The sequence below is a fragment of the Mycteria americana genome, chromosome 6, assembly GCF_035582795.1.
Source record: "Mycteria americana isolate JAX WOST 10 ecotype Jacksonville Zoo and Gardens chromosome 6, USCA_MyAme_1.0, whole genome shotgun sequence".
Classification (NCBI taxonomy): domain Eukaryota; kingdom Metazoa; phylum Chordata; class Aves; order Ciconiiformes; family Ciconiidae; genus Mycteria; species Mycteria americana.
In genome coordinates this window covers 67,234,436-67,261,858 of record NC_134370.1, presented here as the reverse complement: position 1 = coordinate 67,261,858, position 27,423 = coordinate 67,234,436, and the positions used below count along the sequence as shown (strand labels likewise).

The following is a 27,423-nucleotide window of genomic DNA, read 5'->3' as shown; positions in this document are numbered from 1 at the left end:
CCAACAAGAGAGCATAGAGCATGTTGCCAGCTGTGCACCCAAACTATTACTCACCAGACAGTCATGCTGCACTCTCGCTCCCAGCACCACTGTGTTTGCTGGATCAGCGGAGTTGGATGATGCTGTTTCCTGAAAATCCCCTAATTTCTCTGTGGGCTCTGAGACGTTACCCAGCTGTGAGGGCTGATGGGAATGAATTGTCTAAATGGCATCTTCCTCCACTTCCAATTTGCAAACACGGAATATTTTTATGCATGTGTTTTTCCCCCCATGGGGAAAGTTTCTTCAAACACAGCAGAGATTAGATCCCTCCATGCACTTTCCCATGACTATGTCCCTCCCCTTTCAAGGGACATGAAAAAAATAAATAAATGCCTGCTTAAAGCTATAGCACACAGCTACTGAAAAGCTTGAGGAAAGGCAGAGGCAACCCAATAGGCTTACCATGCAAGGAATCCAGCAGCTCTTTCACAACATCCTTATGTCCAAAATATGCAGCCACCACAGCAGCATTGTCATCATTAGGTTCTGTTGGTAACACCACTAATGCTTCCTTCAGTAAATACCTCACTGCCTGCAGATCTCCATATGCTGCTGCAATACCTAAAAGCTGACACTGGTAAAGAAAATAAGCAAAATAAACTCTCTGTAAAGGCATCGGGCAGAGAAAGAGAGCACTTCTACAGCCACGTATTTATTTGTGCCCAGGCAAATGCATACCCACTGTCACTGTGGTTAACTGAGAATGTCATAAACACTAGTAGCCATTATAATCATTGCTGTCGATATATTACTTATATTAATTTGTTGGGGTTTGCTTTATAGTTTTTTGTATGGTTTTACCGCAAAAGTGCCCAAGGCACAGAATGCTAAGTGTAAAACCATTTTTCATAGACCAACAGAAGTATTTGCACAGCTCTGCTACAAGGTGTAGCACTTCCACTTTTGGAGATGGCCAATATGCCTGGACTTGGCATGCAAGTACTCTCCCAAAACACTAAGATAAGCTCTGTGCAAAGAGCAGGCTCAAGATGAGGGCCCTGAAGGCAGAGCAGTGCAGAAGCTGGCATAGGGGACATAGTTCCAAACACAAGCAGCAAAATCTTCCATGGGACCATTAACCATCTTTGTACTGCTGGGGGAATACATTTTTTTGCTACATCTATAAACTGCTTCCTTTTTACGGGGAAAAATCTATTTCCCTGTTTTAGTGACCACAGCACCAGCACCCCTCCTTGCACAGCCTCCTGTTCCTACATACGCTGTTCCTGTGGTCTGTCTCGTCTTTTTGATCAGTGCTTTCAAGGGCAAATACTGTCCCTGAGCATATGTTCCTGAAGTGCCCCACACAACCAGCCATGTCTGGGACCCTGCAACACCAGCATAACATATATAACTGAATGGATTTTCTGCATGAGAAATGACAGAAGCAAGCAGCGTGGCATTTGGGTTTCTTTCCCAATAAAATTTGAGAAAGAGTAGTAACCTAACCCTACCTTTTCCACTTGCAATGCAGTCTCCTCACATGACAACTTAATCAACTCTTGGGCCTTACTGGTGTCTCCAGCTTTGTAAGCATCCTGAATGCTTTCTGTCACAGGTGTCTGAATTATGGAGACTTCGCCGACTGTGGACTGTTTGCCACCCATGTCCACAGTTCCTGCAGTAAAAATAGAAAAGAGAGGTCAGGAAGAAGTACCTGTTCATTACTCATGCACAGCTGCAATGTCAATGCATCCTGGCAACAAAAAAAAAGGGGGTGAATTATTTTCAGTGGAATATTTACTGCACAGAATTAAAAAAGAGGGAAAAAACTCAACACTCAGTTGCCTGACAAAAGAAAGTGATAATATGTTAAAGTACTTTCCAATAGGAACATGAAACTAAAATGGACAGTGAGTTCCCCAGTTGCTCCCAGAGGTGGTTTCCAAAGGACGGTGTGAAAGCTCAGCACACACAGACATGCTCTGCAGCAGCCTGCCACACTCGATCTCCTGCTGCAGGAACCAGGGAAGAGAAGGGCTTACATGAGATTGGCACCTGCAGTACTTCTGAAGGAGCAAGGAGTCTGCAGGACCTGCAAAGCTATTCTGGTATTATTAGCCTTGCTTCAGTCACTCTTCATTCACCTCCTGACAACAGTCTCATAAAACCCCACTATACTTCTCCAACACTTTCAACCAGAGCTTTACACACCTCAATGAACATGAAAGAAAAGAAATTGGGAGTATTTTTACTCTGGGAAAACAGAGTAAAAGGAGATTATGCAAGACGCCCAGTGCCATCCTGATCAATCCTGGAGAGTCTCCTAGGCGAGACTTTTTTTTTTTAAATGCCGTTAGAAGCCAGAAGAGTTTTTACATGTCAAAGATTAAAAGCTGAAAACCATTAGAGAAGATGCTTGTGGTGGGTGGCTAAGAAAGGGGCAATCATGAAGTCTCACACACACACCCCCAACTACCAGGACAGGGAAATTTGCAGGAAAGTCACTGAATTGCGAGTAAGATGTTCAGGTCCACTTCTGAACAACATGCAAGACAGAGAAAAGAAGCACTTTTCACTTGAAAAGAGACCATTTCATACTCACTTTTTCCTGCTAAAACATTATTAATTGTTACTGCTTATTTGCAACTACTTAAATAAAGCCCTTAAACCCACAGATTTTCACGTATGTTAACAAGGATTTTTTTTTTTTTTTTAAATAGACACATATGTCATGCAGGGCTTAGTTCAATGCAGCCTGGAAAAATAAGTAAATTTGGACCAATCTATAACTGTCAGTAAGTATCTTTGAATAATGCAGTCTGAATCACCAATAGATTCTGACTAACACTTCTCATCAATTATTTAAATGAAGCTCAAATCACTCAGACATCGGAGACGGCTCCAGGGATTCATGCCATTAAAAATGCCCCCACATCAATAACCTTTCTCAGATGATGCAGAACGTGTGAAGGACAAGCAGCAGAAATCAAGGCAGATGAATGTGGTGTTAAATTACAGCATAATAAACAGCATCTCAGAGTTCATGTTAATAGTTGCAGTGCCTTCATAATTCTGTAGTTTTAGGGGTACGTGGGGAAAGAAATTCATCCAGCATCTGGTCAACTCTTTTTGAGCAGAACACACACCTGTAAGGGATCTCTAAGAATATTGCATATGATTTAATTCTCTTTTTAATGGACACCAAGGTAGCAAATGCAAATGATTCTTAGGCAAGTAACTGTTTCAAGGGTGACAGAAGAGAGAACTTGAAAGCAAAATAGTTCTCCAGTCTAAACAACTCGGAACTGGACTAAGTAAAATCAAGAAGTATGGATCCAAGCAAACACTGTAGTCACTGGAACATGCAGCCTCCCCGCACTCAGCGCCCTGTGATGAAATCCTGAACCTAGAGAGAAGCACTGGAATTCCCCTTGGAGGAAAAAATGCCTCACATCAGAGATACGAAACAGCTGGAAAGCTGAGCAGGAAGCCCTGTACATCGGGGCTGACAGAGCACAGCAACTTTAATCTGGTTCCTAAAAAAATGCTGAAAGGAGGGACAAATTTTACTTCCTTCCAGCCTCAATCCTGATTTTGGGGACTATCACTCAAGACCCACATCTGCAGCCAATTCCACATGTAAAGGCACATCCTTTCTGCCAAAAAATTGAGCAGGGCCATCCTTCTTTCCTTTTAAATCATGGCCAGGGAAGATGAAGGTACGAGTATCTCATGGTCATAGATTCGTTCAGGATCTGGGAGATGCTGGTGTAACTTCCTCATCTATTAGAGAGGTCTCCAGCCAACCTCTCATGTATCCTGCACACCAGAGCTCTCCTTACAGGAGCATTTTCCATCTCTCCTACTGGAACTGCCCCACCGTGCAGTGAGGACTACCAAATCAGTTGGCCAGGGAGCACAAGAAGGACCACAGTGTTGTCACTGAGGGAAGGAGGAACTCCCCAAACTAGACCCTAATCCCAAGACAGCTTCTGTGTTTTACCGAATGACTACTTCACAAAACTACTTGGTTAAATGTGTCATGCTTCCTCTTCCATTTTCGGCCCCCTCAAAATTTCTTAAGTCTTTTGTAGTGTAATGGCTTAGTTACAACCATTGCTACCATCACCACTGTTTGGAGCACATGGGCTGGCCATCAACCATCGCAGTCTACTCATGTGTTAGGTGTAGACTGCTGGGCACTCCAAGAACAGGAAGGTCACAAACGGCTGGTTTCACAGAGTTTACATGCTCCCAGAGTTAGCTGGCAGTTTAATCAGAGTCTTCGGGATATTAATTTTAGTCCTTAAACTCAATTTTAGTCTTGTCTTAGGCAAATTTGTATTGATCTAACCTTGTATTGTATTGATCAAAACTGCCTAGTTTTGAACATCTGAACATCCATCAAGTGGAAGTCAATAAAAGCTTCATTGAATGTAAGAAATCTGGGCAACTCTACTGTTTGAAACCAATATATTTATATTTAAATATTCTTGGCAGAAAGATAATGCTGCTCCTCATTCAAGTTTCTTATGTAACTGTCATCAAAACTTCTTTCTATGATTGCATTCTGCAGAGTAAATTGGCCTAAGACCTGAGGAAAAAAGCTGCCAAAGGTCTTCAGCAAAAAAAGACCTTGCAATTGAACTAATTTACAAGCCTGAAAAGAGCAAAACTGGTGAGATACAGAGTGATTAAAAAGCTTGCCCTCAACCAACAGCTGTACTCACATGATTCTGTCAAAGTTAACTTGAGCTTTCAAAGGTTAAAGGAGAGAAGGTGGGCCATTCATTCCTAAATTCCCCAAAAACACAGAAGCCATCCATTGCAAAGCTAAGCATCTCACCAACCAAACTACCCAATTCACAGAGGACTTCCTGGTGACTTGGTAAATGATATATTGACTTGTGAAATACAAACAGAAAACAAGCAGCATGTTTTATAAGCTTAATTTATACTCACCAGTAGGAAAAAAAAACCGAGGAAAATTACATTCTACTGACTAAAGACTGTTTTATTTCTACAAGATGCATGACTGAACTATCATCAGTACTGGCATTCACGTAGGCTGGGAATAAAGTTTTGCAAATACATGCATCAGCCATTTTTAGCAAAAATCTGGGGCAAAATCCAAAGAAATTCTGCCTATGGTTTTAACCCTACAAATCTCATGCTCTTCACCTGAGCACTTTGTGCATTTCATAATAGGGTCACCTCACTTGCATATATCCTTGAACAACAAGATATAAGAGCAATACTGAAGTTGAATAATATTGAACCTCTGTTTTTGGACTTGATCATGCAGCATGCTGAGCATTTAAGCCTGGATGTAACAAAGTGCCTTTAATTCTTAGATTGCACGGATTTAGGAACTGGCTTCTGCACTTTGCACAATAGGGTCTACATTACTATTTGACAATGCATATTGCTATAGGCAATACAGCATAGCAAGTTATGATATTCTATCAGTACTTCTTGGATATTCCTGTAATAAAAAGCTACTAGAAACTCCAGAAGCTCTTACACACCCGTTCTGATTTCCTTTAGTTTTTGCTTTATTGCACACAGATCTGGGAGAGAGTTCCTGTGTTGGCACAGGTTCCTCTAAAACCACTGCCCTAAATCAGCACCCCTCTTCTGAGCTTTCAGCAGGAAAGCAGATAAATGAAGCCTATTTGAACTGAGATGGCACGGTGTGGGTTCATTTCTCTAACACATTTAAAAGTCAATGAAAATAAGGTCATGGGGTTTACTCCCTATCATTCAGATCATCTCCGCATCATCTTTATTTAACTTCTCCGTAGACCCACGGCTTCTTTTCTTTGCTGGCTTTCTAATGACTGTAAGCAAACCAAGTGCTGTTTGTAAGGGGGAAATGGGAGGCATTTGCCAATGTTGAAAATGCATCTTTCATCTATTCTTCACACCACTTAACAGCTTGTATCAAAGCAACTAACTTTGGAAATATTTCCCACTCTTGATTTCAACGTTTTATACTTTGGAAGTAGCCTTTAAGCTTGGCTTTGCAGCAACAGCCCTTTACAAAAGCTAAGGGCAAGACTAATTTTCTTTTAAAAAATATTCCAATGGAAACAGCAGTTATCAATAAAAAAGCAGTGTTATTTTATTGCCATTCAAAGGTTACAGCAGTATCAATTTTAAAGTGCAACAGACTGCTATCTCAGCTCAGAGAAACAAAACAAAAACAGGTCTTATTAATAATAAAGGGTACCATGAGAATTTCAGAGATATATGTAGTTATATCCAGTCTCAGGCCTTGTAATTAGAGCAGGTGAAAAAAATCTAAAATTTCTAAATTGATAGTACAGCATTTTCAGTAAAAAGGTGAGGGTTTGCAGGTCAATGCTGTGAATCAGCAAATGGCTGCATAACAAAACAGCACACTATATAGATTATTATCATCTTATATCCCAAATCACTGCATTCCTGTTTCTGACACATTACCTCACAGAGTTTTAAGTGCTACCTTAGTCCCTTTGATAAGGTAGGAGTTCTGTGGCAACTAACGAGGATATTTCTATTTAGCAGAGAAAGATATAAATGAGATGCTTAACAGAGGATAAAATAGGGCGGGAAGCTAACTTACTCCAAAACAGAATTACAATAATAATAGAACTTTAAAACTGCTACTGACCTTGTCATAATGTGTGCAGGTATTTCCAGAGACAGGAGCAAATCAGGATGATGACTTTAACACAGCATCCCATTCAGTGATGCTCAATTAAGCTATTAATTCCTTGGACTGTTAGCCACCCACCTCTGCTTCAGCACAAGCAGCTCTTACAGTGTCCACTGGATATAATGTCTTTTAGCTTGCTGGCTGCTTCTTTGTCTGAATTAACTACTACATTTTAGCCTTGAGAGTTATTTTCATCTCCATGTCCCATTACAGCGAAATCCAAGCCTCTGGTTCAGAGAGGATCTGGTGATGGGGGTGGGTAGGGAGGCCGCCTCTCCGGGCTGAGCTCAGACATTAATTCCTCAACAGCACCAGATGGCTAGAGCTAACCTTTACCAGCTTAATCTTTTGCCATTTTGACTCCTGAGCGCTGCCACAGAGCAAATAAAAAATGGGACAGAGATGAGGTTTAAGATGTGCTGAATATTTAAAGCCAACCCTCCCAAATTCTTAAAAACTCACAAGCGTCGCTGAACATTTTTCAATGCTACTCTACAGAAGCTTTGGCAGGCTGGTTTGCAAAATTAACGGAAAGCCATGTTATTTCTGAGTCTCTGTAACAGACTCATGTATCTTCTGTTGCTTTGAAAAACTAATAAACTGAACAACAGCCAACAGGGAGCCTCCAGTGATTTCAAAGGATGATGGATCTGTCCTACATTGCGCTTTCAACTTAGATGGGTAAGAAGAATTTTTCAGTCCTCTGCAAATCTTTGAGATACTGAAAAATAATTCCCATGCCAAACCAGGAAGAAAAACCAAAACCCTGGGTTGTTTAATTAAAAAAAAAATACAATTTTTAAAATCAGCCCAAGTCAGTAAAAATGCCTTATGAAACAAAGATACCTTTTGTGTTCCTTCTCTAATTAGCTGACACTTCAAAACAGGGTTTCATTTGCAGTTTGAAAAAGTTAAAAGGTTTCGTTCATTTATTTCAATCATTCATTTCTTAGAAGATACAGTCACGGACCAAGGTCTGTTCCCAGGAGGGAAGTTGTTCCTCTGCCTGTCCACATGCGTTCGGTCCAAGTGGCCCCGTAGCCAGGACCTGGCCCAGGGCCATGCAAAGGAGGGTCCTGCAGCAAGAACCCTATGATCTATTTCACCTTGTTCTCAGATTTAGGCAAAATACATACGGCCCAACCAAGCCTGCTGTAAAATGCCCCCAGCAGGATTCAAAAATGGTCAGAAGCACTTATAAACCCCCCTGTGAGAAGGCAAGGATAGAAAGTTATGGTAAATCCAACTGAGAGATAACAGGACAGTTTATCTGGGAAATTCAGCATCCCCACTGGAGAGACCACGCCAGAACTGGGCCATGTCCCTCTGACCCTGATTAGCATCTCTTCACAACGAGTGAGATGTGCCAGCTTCTCAGGACAGAGAGGGAACCCTCCACGCACTTTTTGTGCCTATTTTTTGTGGTTCTATTTCACCCAAACATCCATTATTTCAGCTAATTAAAGGAGTGGCTCTACACTAAGATCTGCCTGCCAAGGCAGTGGAAAAGATGATGTATTGAGTACAAAAGAAACCCGCATCTACAACATAGTGTACAATCAATGCTCACTGCCCCAAAAGGAAACTTACAACCCTACAAAAGACCGGATCTGAAACAAAGAAGAATGCTTCAAAGACAAAAATCCAGTACTGAAGGGATCTTTTTCACTATTATTGCATAATCTGGAATTATTTTTAAATTGTTTACGTGCCAGTACCACGCATGCAAAGTGCTGATCTGCATTAAACATTTTCCAGCAAGCATACAGGATCTTGTAAAGGGCATGCTGACAATTTTAGCTACAGCAATGCAAAGTGACCAATTATCACCAGAGCCCTTGGAAATTTTCTATTTAGAAACACTTTTAACCTGCAAGGAAAAAAACATTTGCTAATGCAAACCTGAAAGGAAAATATTAAGTCCTGGATGGAAAAATGCTCTGGACTCCTGCCTTTTTCAGGGGCTCCAGAACTGAATTACAAAAAACAGACGCCTCCGAAAACTTTAGCTCTACACTTACACAATCGTTTCTCCATCATCCAGGATAATGGGAGAAGAGGGGACAGAAAAGCCTCAAATACTAGTAACGCTGAGACTCAGCAGTCTTTAGTGGGCAGTATCACAGATGCCTGAATGGCTGCGTGAAGCTGTCTGTCTGTCTGTCAGAGCCAGCACTGGAGCTGAAAAGCTCTACCAGTTCTGAGCGGGCTCCTGCATTTGTGCACGCGCCTCCCAGATCCCTGGGACTCTGGAAATTATTTGCACCGTCCAAGAAGTTCAAATGAAACTGAGCTGGTTATTCTTACTTTGCTGAAGTACAAAAGAGGCTACACAAAGCCATTACAAGGCAATGAGCTTAGAGAGAGCACAAAGAAATACACACTGGAATACGACCATCAGAGCAAACCCATCACGTCAGCATGCAAATCACATTGGAAAGCACAAGGTAGCTTCGGGGTCACTAATGATACCTGCAGCTATCCAGGGCAAAGGAACAAGGGCTACTACACATGAGGGCCTGGGACGTGCCTCTTCTCTTGTGCTCTGCAGGAGGACAGCTCTACCTTAGACACGATGCTCCCCACAGGCTGTTTTAAAAGTGCAGGTACCACTTCCACTGCCCTGGGCTACTCCTGATGGAAGAGAGACGGCAGGACTGCAATCCTCACTGCAGAGTCAGAGCGGAGGCAGCTCATCAGCACCGTGACTGGGCACCCCTTCCTCCCACCAGGGCTCCAGGGGCTGCAGCCTCTTGTGTACTGATAAACCCTACACAAATCCTTGTCTGGCCATGCATACCAGCATGCAAAGCTCCCATTGCTCCACGCCCCTCCTTTAGTTTCACCCTCCCTGTTTATAAAGCTTCCTTAGCTGCAATAGATAACACCAAGACAAGCTCCACATCCCAAACAAATGGCAGCAGACGACAGCAAACATGGAGCTGCTGCCTCCTCCTCTTCCTCTCTCTTCTCCTTCCGACTTTTCACCAAGCGGCTGGGTACCCAACACAAGCAGGCAGCCCTTTGCTAACCCTGCCATCCCCAGCTTACCAGAATGATGAACTGGGCCGTTGTCGATGACAGTGGTGGTTTTAGTCTCTCCCCTGAGTACACGTGTGCCCTGGTTTCAGTGGGACAGTTAATTTTCTTCCTAGTAGCTGGTATAGAGCTGTGTTTTGGATTTAGTATGAGAACAACATGACAACACACTGATGTTTTAGTTGTTGCTAAGTAGTGCTTACACTAGTCAAGGACTTTTCAGCTCCCATGCTCTGCCGGGTGCACAAGAAGCTGGGAGGGGGCACAGCCAGGACAGCTGACCCCAACTGGCCAAAGGGCTATTCCATACCATATGGCATCATGCTCAGTATATAAAGTGGGGGGAGTTGGCCAGGGAGCAGCAATCACTGCTTGGGGACTGGCTGGGCACCAGTCAGCAGGTGGTGAGCAATCGCACTGTGCATCACTTGTTTTGTACATTCTTTTATTATTATTATTATTATTATTTTCATTTTCTCCTCCTCTGCTGTCCTATTAAACTGTCTTTATCTCAACCCACGGGTTTTACTTTTTTTTCCGATTCTCTCCCCCATCCCACCAGGGGAGGAGGAGGAGGGTGAATGAGTGGCTGTGTGGTGCTTAGTTGCCAACTGGGGTTAAACCACGACAACGTGTCAGGCCTAAGCAGCTTCATGTGCACGTGTTCATCCCTGTAGGAGCACTCAGAGCATCAGAGGGCAAAACACATTTCTCAGTGGACAGCTTGTTTCATGAAGGCACCATCATCCCTGGTAGACACACTACTAGCCTTTGGGCAGGGAAGGAACGTGATTGGGCTGACCTCTGGCAAGCACAGGACAAAGGCTGGCTCTCGCAGTTGAAGAAGGGTGCCCCACATCCCTCCTGTACTGCCCTCTTTGGGGTGCAAAGGATCAGCAAAGACCATGGAGAATAATGATGGTGCTAATCTCCGCCCCCAAGGGAAAGAGATTGAGGGAACCAAAAAAGCTCCAAATGGCCAGAAAACCTATTGCCATATTGAAAATATAAATGACTCAGCTCTAAGTGAAAGTTTCTATTTTTGTCTTTTGGCCTCAGTATTTGGTTCCCATCCTACAGCTTGAATCATTCAGAAATATGCTTTTGCATGCACGGCCAGCTATGCCACTCTTGCTTTCCAAATTTTAAATTGGAAGATATACATTAAGCATGCAGAAGTATGACTACACTTTTAGATTTTCTTTGTGTTCGTTTCCAGGCATGGCTGGAAAGAGAGGATTATTAAATCATGAAAGGTGTCTCTAGTGAGACCATTCCTGGCCAACTGAATCAAGTATTATAGCCATGAAACCAAACCAAGATTGGATTTCATTTGAAACTTCGTAAAATAAAATTTCATGGCTAACTTCGGTTTATTTTGAAACTTTTCCTTTTCCCTAATCTTCAAGCTTTCATCAGAAGAGAAAAAATTCCATGCATCAATGTTTTCTCTCTTTCAAAGAAATAATTTGCTCAACATTCTTCTAAAAAAAAAGTCATTAATTATTCACATTGGGGAAGCACCAAATCATGGCCAGCCCTCTTCTGCTACCTCCTCCTTAGATACGTATTTAAAGCTAGCTTTAGAAAGAAGCAAATGCTTTTAGCCCCAGCTGTGAGAGGCTACATCTGGAAGAGTTCAGGGAGGGACTCCCTGTGTGCGTATGAGGGGAGGACAGGCCCGAGGTCTCTGCTCAGGTCTCTTCTGAGTCCAAGTCCTCTACTGGGTCCACCAAAGACACATCCCGCTTGTCCACAGCTTGTCTGAGTTGAGAAAAGCAGCTCCTAAGCTTATGTTTCACTTTAATAACCCATGTAAACATCCTCCTAAATGGAAAACCCATTTACAACACTCCAACTCAACTGCTGGTCAAAAATAATAGAACAGAAGCAGCTAACATCTGTCTCTCCAGCCCCATGAAACTCCATGGATGCTACCAGGAAAGACAAGTCCCAGTGGGGCTTTCAGAGAAAGGTGATGAAAGAGGTAGGATGAAGCTCATAGCTGCTCCATCAGGTCCCCTTGGGCCACAGCAGCAATCCCAGTTCTCCATCCCCCCATCACCTGGCAGGGGTCCTGGGTATCTGCTGTCACCTGCATGGCCATCAGTGTCCCTCCGTCCTTCCCTAAGGAGCACAGCAGGTCTCTTACAGAACCTGGACATACGAAGATTTTGGAAAGGCTGGCCAGAGAGCAGGAAAAAAGGGAAAGCAACATTTAAAAAGATATGTAAAATACCTTGCACACCTCCAGTTTATCATGTTCAAGGAAGATTAAGAGAATCTGGAAGAGGTGGAGAAGACGAATTGAAGAAATGGACAGTCTAATTACAAGACTACAGACAAAAAGAGCTTGGCTTGCTGAGCCTGGAAAAATGAAGGCTGGATGGGGATGGGAGTGCTGTCTATAAATACATCCAGAGGGAGACACCAGGGAAGGAGAAGAGCTATTTATGTACAGGGTATGAATACATTTTGGCTGCCAATTAGAAGAAAGTTGGAGAAATGAGGTTTTGGAACAGTCTTCTAGAAAAAGCAGAAGCAACAGACAAGTCAACTCGCTTAAAACAGGCCTGGCATAAGATTTAGAAGTGTGACACCAGGACACTGACCCAAACACTCCTTCCACGCGTTCCCATTTCACACATGTGCAGAAGTTAACCCAGCTACCAGGCACTAACAGTCATAGCACACAAGATGATAACGGCTTCACAGGGATTTGAGGGATGTTTGTAGAAAGAGAGAATATCTTTTATTAAACAAACTCATAGATCTAGGAGAAAGCAGACACATCTAAGGGAAGAAGTCTTTCAAGATATTTGAGGGGGTAAACACCCCACGCAGCAAAATCCAAGCTTAGTACATGTTAGACACAGTTCAATGTGCTTCTTTAACTGTGTCTGCTAGCGTAATAAAATAGCTTACTCTTTGCTGTCCTCACTTCTCATTTATCACCAAGACAACAACTCTAGATTAGTTTAGGTAAAAGTGTTGCACGCACAGGAAAAGAAAATGCAATCAAGATATTGGATATGGTTGGCATCAAGAGAGTTGAATGGGTAATTTGGCAACAGCAGAGCCAAGGGAAGTGCAGAGCTGGGAAGAGCATCAGAGGAAAGAGATTAATATGATAGTCTGGAAAAGAAAAAAACCCAAAACAGTCGAGAAAGCGAGGCTCCACTCCAGCTTCTACTGAACTCAATGTAAGTACTTCCACCAGCTTCCATGCAAGTAGGAGCACATCCTCTGAGATGCCGGTTTCCGGGACTGAATATCTCAGAAGGAAGATTACCTTAACAGCTGTGTCTGGAGCAGAAGAGAAAACCTGATGAAAACACTTCTGCTGTTGGCCAAGACAGTGCTGGTCTTGAATCAGGCTGCGCAGCGATGTGCTGCCAAAGCTTTAATGGGGGCTACCAAAAAAAATAAAACCTTCCCTCACTTGTGACAAAACCAGAAGTTTTGACAAAACTTCTGCTGCACTTCCAGCAGCAGAAGTGCGTGCATTCGCAGAGAGGGGGAATGGGGAGATATTTCCCTTTTGTCTTCCTGATGTCTGGGAATATCAGCATTCATTTCAGTGGAGGGAGGACAAGGACTCTGCCTGGGAGGATGCTATGTTCAGCTGCAGCCCACAGCATTTTTAGATGGCTGCTCCAAGGCAGAGATGGCAAAATTAGGCAAGGCATGTTTCATCCCCTTCCCACCAACCTATGATGAACTCTGATCCATTGCATCTGAGAATCTGGTCCAACCCATGCAAATGACTTTGATTTGATAGTTTTTATTCCCACCCTGCCACTATGTGAAAGGTCCAAGGTGCAGAACATCAGAGAATTGTGACCATGATTACAAGCCCACTTAAGGAGCTAGCCTTTTTTGTTTTTCAAGCTACATTTGAGATCTGAAAAGGGATCTTGTCCATTAGTGTTACAAAAAAAAAAAAAGTGTTCCTGTTTAATGCAAAAATAAAAGCATTTTCAAAGGCTCTTTGATGTGCAAGACAGAAAGACATGCAGGCAGATTCTGGAGGAGGTCTTGTCTTCAGCAATTACCAGCACTCTTTTTGAATCTTACTCCCCAGACAGAATTTTTATGTGAAGTAGATAATCACACTGCAGAGTGTATCAGCTCTAAACCTTGTGGCTTTTCAATTAAGCAGCAATAAGCTCTAGTCAAAATACTCCTTAACCAAGATGGGAATAAAACAAATAACCCCCAAACCAACTAACTGCAGGTGAAGCAATTCCAAAGACATACATGCTTTTAAAAGATTTCATTCTGAGCTCTTCTTGGGTAGCCACGCAGTTTTCCAAGCAATATTCTGATCATTAAAACAAGCAGTGATGTAATTTCCACAGCGACCACAAACATACCAAGAATATTTGAGCTAAATTTATCCAGACTTCTTGTTTGAATCACTGCTTTGGTTCGTTATTTTTCCATGATTTTCAACTGTGCACAGAAAAGAAGTTGTGGACAGCCTGGGACTGAGCTTTCCCCAGCAGTATCCCAAATGCCAACCTTTATGCTTGGGAGCCACATATTGACTGTTAGAAATGAAATTAAGCTGCTCCTCCAGCTCCCAGCCCCAGGTCCCTGCTCCTTTCACCCTTCGCCTTCCTCCCGCCCTTCCTGTAGCAGACTGACCCTTTCCCTCACCCCTGGGTGACACAACATGGGGCTTGCCTTTGCAACCAAGAAGTTCCTGAAGCTCGCCACAGATCTGCCGCCCTCCCCGACGGGAGAGCGTGAGCCAAAAAAGAGAGGACCTGCACCGGATTTCCCACTGCTCTGTGCAGCTCCGTGGCAGACCCCAAGTCCTGCCTGCCTGTCCGGGGCAACACGTCCCACCACCACAAGTACCCGTGCCAGGAGAGCTCAGGCTAGGGAAGGCTGTCTAGGCACCTTTGCCAGCAGGTACACATGTCCCTGCAAAAAATACATAATCTACAAAGACATCACTGGGTTTCACCCTCTCTTCCAACACACATAGGGTGGCTAATTATCATACTGGGAGGGATTATTTGCAAAAACTGCAACATAACCCCCGAGATTTTACTACATCAACTTTGCTATTGTTCAATGGGAATCTTTTCCAAGTGTCATATTTTAACATGGTCTGAATATGTCCTTGCTGACTCCATTTCAGATTCATGATCAGACTCACCGAGTTTGCCTGCATGTAGCTGTACATGTTTTAAGGGCAGTTTGTAATTTCTGAAAGCAAACTTTTTTTTTAAACCAGAAATTGCTGATCCCTGGAGCCTCTCTGACTGCAGGAGAGCTTTTTGAAGGTTGAGGGCCTTCCCTAATACTTAAAGACTTGTTTTATAAGTCCTCCCTCTAAGTAAGAGCAAGGCACAAATTCAAAGCATGGACACACTTCTGTTGTGAAACTATCAGCTTACATAAAAGGACTGCTGCTGTGGCGATACATAATCATGCAAATAAGCAATTGCTGACCCACTAATAAGCACACAGACTTGGATTAAGGAAAGGAATTAAACATCAGCCTAACTTGATGTAAAATCTGAAACAGACCCTATTAAGAGACAGACTTCACCTATACAGCAGACTGGAAGCTGAACGGTATAAAATCCACCCCCCCACACCCTCATCTGCAATGCAAACATTTCCTCCCAGTTAGCTGCCTTCTGCCAAGCAGAGCCCTGGCAGCCCCTTTATCGATCAGAGAAATGAAAAACAAACAAACCGCAGACTTAATGCTGTAAGGATCCCTGAAGATCTGATCCCAAGCCTGTTATGTCAGTGCAAAGTCCTTAATGGGTTTTGGATAAGGCCCCCATAGGCTTTGGAGAGGATAAAAAAAATAAATTCATTGCACTTTCTTTCATGCAAGTATAAAATCGCCTGCAACATCACTGACAAAACAATAAATCAATGACAGGCCTGGTAAAGACTGAGTTGGTGTGAACACTATCAGTTGCTTTTTCCCACTGAAATGGAGGACAATGGTTCTATGACCACAGTGTCCACCCTCACCTGAGAGCTAGCTTATAATCACACATTAGTAACGTTGTTAAGGAGTCCCTGTGTACAGCTTCTAAGGGCAAAGGATTGTCTTTATTACCTTATCACCTTATCTTTGTTTTTTTCTAGGCTTCTTGATAAAGTTGTCATAAGTTACATTTTAACGTAATACACCCCAAATACATTTTAACTGAAAGATGGAAAAATAAAGCTGTATAGCAGCAGATAATGGCAGATACAGCTCAGATAAAGATCAATGTTTTACTACTGGCTCTCAGGGTGGACTCTCTGCTCAATTAGCTTCCCAAGGTCTGCACTGCACCTCTGGCACTCCCAGCAGCTCTGCCCTCCTTGCTACAGCCCTCAAGTCAAGAGCAGGCTGGCTTTGATGGTATTTATCAGGAAAAAGCTGGTCCTGCCACTACTAAGGCCTAAGTGCTCCTTTATAACTCCTTGACTCCAGAGGGACGCAGCACCCACAAGCCAAACTCCCACTTTCCACATGCACAAGAAGACGTTTTCAAAGGCAAATGGTTCTTCCGGATGCCTCTGTTTCAAAATGCAAGGGACATCTTCTAAGGGTATGTCTGAAGAACAGTGCTTAGTATCCAGACTCTGAAAATCAGTTCAGAGTATCTTAAATTAGGCACCTAATTGTAAATGCCCCAGCATTCATTGCCCTTTTTGGAAATCCAGGCTCAGTTTGGCAAGATGGTGCAATACGTGGCTCTGCTACTGTCTGCACAGGACAGCAGGCTTAACCACATGCATTTTCTGCTGCGGACCAGCCTTCCGCATTAGCTTTTGGCCCCAAGTGAGACTGCACCACTTCTGTATGAAGTGTGTATTTAAATATGTTTAAAAATACAAGCCTATTACCGCTTTACTAGTGTACTTCCTATTCCTGCCGAGCATTTCCTACTTCTCCTTCTGCATGGCATTATGCAGTAAGAGTAACTCACATAAGATACCTGTTTTATTTTTTGCCTTTTTTTTTTGCTTGTAGGAATACTTTCAATTTTCTGTTTGGACTCAAATTAACTCACAGCTTAACAAGCAGGAAGAAAAACAGAAAACCTTCAAGTCTCATTTAGTCTGATTATACAGAACTTCAAGCAACCAACACACTTTGCAGGTCTCTAGTGCTCTCTGCAATCAGGTCAAATCCCAGATGCTCTCCTTGTCCTTCTCACCGCCATGCTGTCTCACAGACTCAGGGTAATGTTACTATCTCCACTGCGTGGATGGAAAAAGCAGGACAGAGGGTGCGAGTACTTTTTCCCTGTTATACAGCACAACATGTCACGGACAGGGCTAGTCAACGTGCCCCAAGACCTAGCTGCTGGCCCTAGCCCCATGTGCACAGCTGATGTAAAGATTTTAAGGCTTACATGGTGATTTCACGAGGAACAAAGTGATATCAGGGGTGCTGCCAACACTGATTTTCCCTTCTTCCTCTATTCAGCAGGGAAGACTTATAAGCAAAGATATTCACACTACCAAATGCAAGTTCCTGCCCTTCACATTTAAGGCAGCAAAATCAACTGTGCAGAACTATGAGGAAACAACAGCAAAGATCTCATCTGGAGGCCATGTACTCGCACATCCAGGAGCGGGTGAGCTCTGCCTGCTTTTATTGCTATAAAGAAGTCAGGTTCTTCCTGTAGACTTTTATCTTTTAAGTGGATTTCACACTGCCAGACTGACAGCCTCGAAGTTACCCAGTAAGTACAAAACGGAAAGCAAGGGCAGGGTCTGCGAAAGTTTCCATCCCTCCACCTACAGTCCCATCACCTCCTCAAACTGCCACCCTATGATGAAGGCCTCGGCCACATCTGCAAATGTCCCGCCCTCATGCAAACAGGGGAGTGACACTGGATGCACAAAGCGATGTCTCAGGAGAATAAACCGTTTCATTTGCTATTAGCTAACCTCAAGCTGTCACCATTCAATCTGTTGTGAAACTTTCCATATAAAACGGCACTAGCTCCTGAGCAGTCCCTCCTGTTAAAATTACTCTTTAACGCTTCCATTTAAACTCTTCTTACTTGCACGGGAGACTTTTCTACTGTTCAGGAAGCGGTGGTGCAAGCAGCAGCTTTCCCTCTGAGTCAGGACTGAGCTGAGCCATGGCCCACACAGGGTTGCAAAAGTCACTACCATCGTGGGTAGCTTCTTTCTGATAAAACATAAAAGCCCTGTGAGCTGCAGGGTCAACACAGCACTTCTGAAGCACAGCTTTAAGAGCCTCTGGTCCACTCCAAATGCCAACTCAGGTCACTATATTCTGGTTACTTGTCTGCTCCCTCATTTTAATATTTAGGTCTCTTTTCCAGGCATACTGCACATGTCTGTCTGTCCTTCCCTGGACAGCTGAAAGTCACCAGCTTACAACAGATTTGTCTCAAAAGAAGGTGTGAAGATTCATTTAATTAGTATCTGTAAAGCTACTATAAAATTTCAAACAACTACAATTGGCATCGTTGTTCCTAATTATGTAATATTATATACATTACAACATAACACCCCTTTTCAATGCTCATTTCTAGATTTAGCATGAGAGAAGAGACACCCTCTGGTGTTTGAAGGATAATCCAATTCCACCTCCAAGACACACACAAGTGGCATATGAACGCTCTGCGACTCTGAATAAAATTCTCAATAAGAGAGCGATAAGCTCTTTAACAAAAGTACCCTTACATTTCAGAAGACAATGATTGCTTTTCTACATCTTTGCTGAACTGTCTCCTAGAAACTCGCATGAGAATTAAACCCTAGCTGTAAATTTTCATAAGATTCAAAGAAACCAACCAGCCCATAGAAAGGAGATGAATCTCTATTCAGTTCTAGGCATTCATAGAGTGATATCTTTGGGCTTCCATTGTATTTCCTACAAGATTCATATTATGTCACCTCCACTGTATTATGCAGAGCTCTTTAACCAAGTTTAAAAAAAAAACAAACCATGCTTCATGAGAGACTGCAGCCGCCCCTGTATCTCTGCTCACTTTCTTTCTTTTAATTAGGACAAGATGAACAAATCCAGGAGAGGGGAAGCAGGGTTTGAGGAGGCAAGGGAAATGCTGACTGCACCCAAAACGGAGCATTATTCTGCATTCCAGTGACAAATCCTCTCTGTGGACCAGCGGGTGCTCACCAGCATCATCGAGTCAAGCCCAGCACCATCCCTGGAGGGTAGACAGGGTCCAGTTCTGAAACACAGCTCGCCTGCTCTCAGGGGAAGTGGGCATCCTGCTGGGATACAGGCAGGATCACCGCCTCAGCCAAGAGAAATAGCAGAGGAAACAGGAGCAGTAAGGTGAGCGCTTGCATCATATGTTACATTTGCTAACTACAGTCAATGATGCTGTGAACCTATTCGCCACATAAAGATCTGGCCAAATGTATAGCTGTCAGGAAAAAAAAGCCCTACAAATCTTAAAGGCTTTCAAATGATCAAGGCACCGGGTGCACATGGTACGCGCTGGAAGGTGCTTCCAGCACTGTGCCAGCCATAACGCCACTGACACATCACGGAGCCACAAGCACCACTGTGCTGTTTGTTAAACCCCTCACATCCACACGCCTGTCCTTCCTGCCCAAAAAAAAGAGACTCCAAGCTTTGCGAGCATTAATGAGGTCGTTGGCGTTAAGGAAATTATCTGTGATCTCACTCTACTTCCCAGAGGTTCCCATTGAATGGAAGCAGGAGGCTGCATCTAGATTGTTAATAAATGCGCGCAAACAATAGGTTCAAATGTGGAGGCTGAATGAGTCACTGCGTTCCTGCGTTCAAGCTGTGTAATAGGATCCAAATGCAGAACAAGGACCAGCTAACTTAGGGAGTGGACCAGCTAGCTAATGACAATTATTCTTGGCAGAACTCAAACAATCCCAAAATAAAAATGAGTTTAAACATGTACAGTATGCTTATAAGGAGCATATCCACCAGGGCAGTCCTGGATCTTAAGCTTTCCTAGGATCCCTTTGCCAGTCTTCCAAAACTGTTTATCAAATAAAATAACCCGGACATGTAAGTATAGGAGAGTTATACCAGTAAGATTTGTATGCCTCCAGTTAATCAGTTTAACTGAATATATTTACATAACAGAAACATGCAATAAAGTTCTCAGAAGAAAAACTGAACTCACAGTGTAGAAATTATACCTTTTTCACTTTTCATTATTCACTCATAAACTAATATGTTTATTTACTGTATCTTTAAACAGTGAGAAAAACTTGTCAAATTACTATTGCAGAATTAAAATTTAGCAATTCTTAACACTTGCGAATCATTAGCGCAGATTAAAATTCTTCTCATGGTTTACAGCTTAATATTCAAGTGGAGATAATTTCTTCCAGAGAGAAACTCAGAAGATATAATTTAAGAATTTTAAGAATATTCAGTAAACAAATGCCCCTGATTATTATAGAAAGATACAATGCTAATTAACAAAACCAAAAACCAACAAAAAAAATCAGTAACACAGAATAAGCAGAATACATACGGAGAAAGAAAAGAGTTCCCAGAGCTCCCTGTGACGCTGGTGAGAAACGTCTTCAAACAAGATAAGGCAGCCTCTGAATAAAGTATCAGATTTTGCTTCATAGTTGCTGATAAAATCCAAAATAAGGCTGCAAAAACATTAGCTGCTACTGAAGCCTGCTTACTCACTACAAAGCGTCAAACACACCTTCATCCCACACTTAAAACACAGATGCTGCCTCCTAATGAACTGCTTGTTGCAAGGGGGGAATACCATTATACAATAACCAGAAGGCTATTTCTTGATGCAGAAACATAACTCGGTTTTGACTCAGAGAAACGCAGCAGTGCCTAGGAGCTGAGGGTTTCAGCGATAAAAATCATCCAAAAATAATTTGGCTGTTCAGAAAAAAAATTTAACAGGAAGCAACCTGAAGCATATGTCCCTTCTGAAAAAGAAATTTCCACCTATGGATGTATTACATTACATAAATGCAGACCTTCTAATGTAGCCCAACAATAAATCAATGCAAGCCACTGAATCAAAGCTGATGGTAAAACTGGAGCAGGTTAATATTTGCTCAGCCTGAGAAATGATGCTCTGATTTTAGCAGCTTTCATACCCTGAACACACACTGCATCAGTGGCTGGGAACATATTTGCATTCACACGCTGAAAAGCACAGATCTTGTAAAACATATTTAGGAACTGGTGAGACGTGATACATATATTGACTAATTCCGTAGGCCTTTGGAGAAAATCGGTCTTCAGAGGAATGCTATTCTTATCACCTGAGTAGTTCAACATCATTCCCCTTGCAAGTAAAATTCCTTGTTCTATACTGTGGATATTCAAAGATTAGGACTCAAATCACTGAAAGATCTTTCATCTATTTAAATTTCATCGAAAATCAGTGGCAGCTGGCTATTGAGTTCTCTTAAAACCTTTCGCTCCCAATCTGAACAGGAAAGAAAAGAAATCATCCTATTTACCATTTTGTGGATCCATGTTGCTCTCTCTGCAAATAGCGGATTCCTCAGTTCCCACACACCAGTACATTCTGGGTCGCAGTTGTGAAGATCCAACAGACAAACTTTCTGCAGCACTTAAAACTGAATAGTGTTGTCAAAGCTGAATGATTTCCGTGAAGTAAATGCAGGAGCAGAGCGACTGCTAGTAAGCACCATCCCGAATAAACATAATTTACCCTGTTTAAAAATAAATAGTAAACCAAATTAATCGTTCTAGTATAGAAATTGCAAGATGCTTATTCCTCTGCACTCTAACACAGCTGTCTAAATATTACTTTGCAGAAAGGCACTCACCATCCTATGCAAATTTAAATACAATTATTTTCATAATAGCTTTGTTAAGAGCATAACGTGAATTAACAGAGGAGACTAACAATGTCTCTACTATAGAAAAGATAATGTTCCCAATTTTTCTCCACCAAAGCTGCTCAGTCTTTGGGCAGAGGGGGGTGAGGGGGGCAGGCAGGGGTCACAGCTGCACTTTCAGATTCTCCACAAGCTAGTGTAAAGGCAGAGCATTGAAACCACGCAGTGCAGCTGGAAAAGTCCTAAATGCAACCTCAAAACCTTTCCCATCCACAAAGACGACTGTGGCTCTTGTAAGACTCCACTGTGAGAAACTGAAAAATACTGATGTGGTTACTGAGACAATCCTCTGCAGAAAAGAAAAGAGGGCTAAGAGAAACACACCAGCTCCTTTCCCCTTTGCCCAGTCCTTTTAGAGAACTCTTACTACCCTAGAAGCGTCAGGCTTCTTCAAACACGTTCAGGGAGGCAAATCAGGCCCTTAGTGGCTCTTAAAGGTTGGCTTCTTCTGAACTGTCTTGCATACCAGCCAGCAGAACACTGCACAGCTCAGTCTCCCAGGGCATTTCCAACTCCTTACCTCTTCAAAGGTGCACACCTGTAGTTTTCTCTCTTTTAATGCATCTTCCACAGAGGTTAAAACTAGGGGTGAATTTGCAGTGTGTGCCCAACCAGCATCAGCACGCCTTCCCTTTCTGCTTTCAGTTTCAATCAGTAAACACCTCTCAGATATAACATGATGCCCCTCACCTTTGACTCTTACTAGTTCTTCTCATGTCTGGTGCGTGATGCTGAAGTTTTGATTGGAGGCTCTAATTTGGCAAAGCATATAACCCACCTCCCACTTCAGCCAGCAAGACCCAAGAATATCCCTAACTCTCCCTGAGAGTAGGGTTCCTGAGTTGGGATCAAAGGCCAAAGAGCATGTAAAAATACATTGATCCATCACCACTCTCCAGGAAGCTTTCTGCTCCTCCCTCGTAACACAGGGTGTTAACCACCAGCTGACAATGTTAAAAATCACTGCATGCTACATCAGTTGTTTCTAGGCAAATATTTGAATTTTAGGTGCACTTACAGCAAAACTCAGCTTCTGATGACCCCTACTTTGTGGTGCCTGGCAGCAGGAACCAAAACTCACACCCCAAGCGCCACACACGCCCCTGCGCCCTGCAATCCGGGCGCTGGGTGCTGCCACAGACTGCAGTTTGGTTCTTCAGTGTTTTTCAGAGGTGGGAAAAATAATTTAGGTGCCATATGGCAAATAATGATACGGACTGAGAGACCTGGGCCAGGCTACATGCAAGCGCTCGCACGCACCCCCCACAGCTAAACACCTCCTTTGCGGCAGGATGGCTACAACTCCAGATGGATGCAGATGCCTGAGCTGCTGAGCATCCATCCCTCCCTCCACATGACAGACTGCAGTGGCAGCTCGTCTCCCAGGTCAGGCCCTGGCAGCTCTCGCACCCCGATGCAGCAGCAGTTGGGCACATGTAAGAGGCTGAATTTGGCAGCTTTCACCCACACAAGGAGGGGAGGCTGTGTGCTGCTGCAGGAGGCTGAGATGGAGGTGGTCCCTAAGCCCAGATCCAGCCCACGAACTGGTTGGTGGAGGACCAGATTATGCCCTGAAACGTGCCGAGCTCCCACTGGCACCAGCTCGGCTCCTGGGCCGAGCTTCCCTTGGCCATGCTGGCAGGCACAGCTGCTGCACTGGGACCCCACATCTCTGCCATGTCATGGGTGGGATACCCCAGGCAGAGGTGTTGGGGGGGCTCTCACACCTCCCAAAAGCTGTCCGGGTTGTTAACTCTGAAAATGGAGCGGATGTGATGCTTCCAGCAGCTGCCTCCCCTGCACCCTCGCTATAAATGCACTGAGCAGCTACAGTAAGAATAAATACTTCCCCATGCAAAGACCAACAGATTAGCTCTTTTTAGCAGATGCTGGTTTCTGAGGCATTTCCTTGCTGTATGACTGGGGCACACCATGTGCACTCACAGCAACTGTACAAGAAACACTTGCATGGGGGTCAGGGTGGACCACAGAGACTTGAAAACCATCCCACTCCTGATTTTTAGCTTTCTACTCAGCTTATTCCCCTGGCTGAAACTTTCCTCATATGTAATAAAAGGAAAAAACTTTCAGGAAAAATAATACTGTGGGTTTGATAATCAGTTCCCTTTAACTGCAAGTAGGACACTAAATGCTGTAGCCATGTGTACTACTGCCACACAGCACCCATGTAAGCAGTATTTCCATATTTCAAGACCTTTGTGTATATAATAAAAAAAGCCCTACAGTGCTTTTACCTTAAGCAAGATAACACTCAACTGTGACACGTGCAAACACCATGTTTTACTTTGATTTAGGGAGAGGGATCCCATGGTCGCTGCAGAATCTCTTTCAGAAGGGGGAGTACCATGCAGAATACACCTGAATGCGGATTTACATCCCATTTCACACATTCCCAGTTTCTCTCTTGTGAGACCTGCTACTGCCAGCTGTCAGATAGTGTCCCAGCACATCTGACCGCGCCTGTACCATCCTAAGCACGCCCTCTTCCACTTTGCCAGCCCGTCCGGTATCACCCTGTGCATTGTGCCTAAATGCAGCGAGGCACCCAGAAACACCACGGTTTGCCTGAGATCACTTCCCAATTCACAAGAAACCTGCCAAAACTTCAGTTCTTTGCTCAAACCACCTGCTGTTTCTGAGAAGCCCATCTGGGGCTGGGTGCTGCGATGGGTATCACCACGGATCTAGAGAGGCCCACGACACCATCGGGATGGAAGCGTGCTGCAGGCTCTTCTGCCTGCTATCGCACAAGGCAGGGTGAAGCCAGCCCTGGAACCGAAACACCCTGCCCGATGCCTGCCTGGGGACACCCCAGCTCGGCGGGACACACATCCTTCGTCCTTCGGTGAGCTCTGCACAGAAAGCGGCAAACCAGCCCCCTTCTCTCCACACCACAGCCACCGGATGAGGAGAAATAAGGCATTACATCCCGATTCGGGGTGTCTCATAAGCCTTCCTAGTCACTTTTCGGTTGCCGCTTGTCTGTCAGCTCAGCCGAGGGGCTGAGGGCCGCGCTGGGGCCCCGCCAGGGCCGGGGGAGCCAACCCTGCCGGGGTCGGAGCGGGGGAGCCCGGAGGGAACCGCTCCCAGCCCAGCCCGCGGCCCCGCTTACATAAAACCGAGTTTTTCCTTAGGGCGAGTCTCGAGTGTTTCCTCTCCCCGCCGGGCCGGGGCAGCCGCTCTCCCGCCTGTCCTGTCCGGCCCGGGGAGGGCAGCGCCCGCCGCCGCCCTGCGCCCGCTGTCCCACGAAGTTCCCTCCGAACTTTTATTTAAAAAAAAAAAAAAAAAAGAAAAAGCTCCCCCCCCCCCCCCCCCCCTTCTTCACATGAAAAGCCCCGGCGTGCCCCAGCAGCCCCCACCCCGCCGCCTCCCCTCACGGCGGGGCAGGTGCCCGCGGGGCGGCCAGGCCGAAGCGGCAGCAAAGCCACGGTACCTCCTGCGTCCCGGGGCTGGCGGGGTCCCTGCGGCCGCGCCGCCGCCGCCTCCTCCTCCTCCTCCTCTACCTCCACCTCCTCCTCCTCCTCCTCCTCCTCCTCCTCCTCCTCCGCCGGCGCCGGCCGCCTGCCCGCCTCGCTCTGCGGCGCGGGAGGCGGAGGGAGGGAGGAAGGAAAAGGAGCGGGGCAGCGGCGCGGCGCCTCCTCCGCCACCGGGCCCGCCGGCCCGCTCAGGGCCCGCCCGGCTCCTCGCGGCGCCCCGGCCACGGTGAGGGGCTGCGTCTCGCCGGGGGCGGCTGAGGGTGACAGGCCGCGGGCCGCAGCCGTCGCACGGCCCCTCTCCTTCCTCCCGAGGGCAGACCTCTCCCGCTGCCCGCCACCGTGCCCTGGGCACGGAGCTCGTCCCGCTGAGGGGGAGGTGGAGGGAGAGGTGAGGAAGGGCACAGGGCAGCCCCTCGCCTGGGCTCCTTCCCCGGCCGGGACGCCCTCATCCATCAGTGACCGGTGTCCGCCCTCTCCCCGGGCAGTCCCTAGGCGGGCTTTACCTCTTTGGCTTTGATTTTTTTTTTTTTTTTTCTTAGGAAAAAACAGACTGTGGAGTTGCGGGGGCTGAAGCAGGACCCTCTCAGCCACAGCGGGTTGTCTGGATGGCCTCACCCTCACAACCAGCTGCCATGTAGCTCCCCAGGCACCAGGCTGGCAGGGACGGACGTAGCACCGCCACCCATCTCCTCTCGACACAGGCCTGGCCTTACCCGTGACAGAGTTGATCCGAGATTTTCTTTGGAAGTTGCTCCTTCCCCAGATCGCGGTGTGAGTTTGCTCCTTTTTGGAACAGCAAAGCCAGGTTGCCCCCTTTCTTCCGAAGGCGTTAGACGTGCTGCGCTCCAGCGGGCCTTGCGCACGTCTGTTCCCATCACAAACCCCTTCATCTCCAGGTACCAGGAACCTCTAACAAGCCTGGTACTGCTTTATTTTCCCCACCCATTGGACCTACTAGAAAAGACCATTTCTGCGTGCCTTTTGCGTTGCTATTTGTAATGATTCTCTAAATTACATACAGAGGGTTTTTTTCTTCCCTGGTCTGTACCAAGAAATGGGTCTCTGATGATCGCTTCAGGATGGAAAAAGCCATATCCATTCACTGAATGGCTGCTTGCAGTCTGAGATTTGCTGAGGGTGTTTCTTTGATGTGATTCTGGAGACAGAGAGAGGATGGGTCCTCACTGGTGCTTTTACCTGTGTTCAGGTCCCCATTAATCTGCTTTTAGCTGCAGCCATAGTAGTGTTACCTGGTTTTAGCACCCTTTCCACCTCCTACCCAGCCTGCTGTCTTTTATGCTTCACAACCTGGCTCTTACCCAGACCTTTCTTACAGCTTTTTTAGCACAATTGTTTGAAAACCCACTAGAATAACTTTTTTCCTTTATTTTGATAGAGGCTTCCCTTAGCAAGAATTTCTCCACACAGTCAAGCTAATTTTTTTTCTTCTTCTTCTTTTTTCCCCCAAATCTCATCCCACTCTTCCTGGCTTATGCCTCCCTTGATTATGTCGCTTAATTCCTTTCTGTCTCCAGCCTTCCCCCTTCTAAAGTCTCACAGCTTCTGAGTGATGCTGTTAGCAAGTGGAAAATTCAAGGACTTTGGCTTGGCCTGTGTGGGGAGATGACAGGTATTTCTCACACGTGTATCGGATGGGATAAAAGACATCGGATGGGATGAGTGTATCGGATGGGAGAGTTAAAAGACAATGGTATCAGTATGTTCTTGCTCTCTATCTACATTGCAGACAAGGGAAATAAGACAGCAATGGGAACACACGTAGCAGTCATACTAGTGATGGATGTGTCTCAGAGGGGTTTAGGAAGCAGCCAGACCAAGGCAGGAAGCCCCATCTGGCAGTGTGGTCCATGGTCCCTTCAAATTCTCCATTTTGAGGCTCACCTCACAAGGCAAAAAGGATCTATCCTTCTTTGAACTGGAGGAGGCTGTGCTTGCCCCTGCCAGCTGCAGCTCTGCGCTCCTTCCCCCTCCGCTTACTGTAAATGGCACAACTTATAAAAGTGACTGCTTAAAGGGTAAACTAACAGACACACGCTCCAGCTTTTACGTGCAGAGCATCGACCACGCTTCGGCACTTTACTTTTTAAAAATAGGCTATTCTTCACAAATCACAGAAGTGAATCCAAGTTCAGGTTCCTTCTCAGTCCCCTCATGAGATACTGAATCCCCAGATACACACACGCAAACACGCACTCTGCGTTCAGTTCTGCCGTGTGGAAAAGGTAGCTTGAAATTATGTTGTCTCTTGTGAGCCCAGTGCATGTTTCTGCTTGGGGACTACCACTGGGTCACTGAATCAAGGGA

General features: G+C 45.0%; 1 protein-coding gene across 2 annotated transcripts in view; it reads right to left on the bottom strand.

Moving 5' to 3' along the window:
- Positions 1-25,490, bottom strand: part of LRRK1 (leucine rich repeat kinase 1) — an 85,917-nt gene extending 60,427 nt beyond the window's left edge. Inside the window, exons 1-4 of one of the 2 annotated variants that reach the window (XM_075506325.1) lie at positions 25,056-25,490; positions 21,197-21,412; positions 1,497-1,660; positions 445-616 (exon numbers count right to left, since the gene is read on the bottom strand). In XM_075506325.1, coding sequence (XP_075362440.1) covers positions 445-616; positions 1,497-1,660; positions 21,197-21,263 — 403 coding nt within the window. In that variant the 5' untranslated portion in view covers positions 21,264-21,412; positions 25,056-25,490. Of the gene's footprint in view, positions 1-444; positions 617-1,496; positions 1,661-21,196; positions 21,413-24,734; positions 24,872-25,055 lie in introns of those variants that run through there. The other variant, XM_075506326.1, reaches the window with a different exon arrangement.
- Between the last annotated feature and the right edge of the window lie 1,933 nt (positions 25,491-27,423).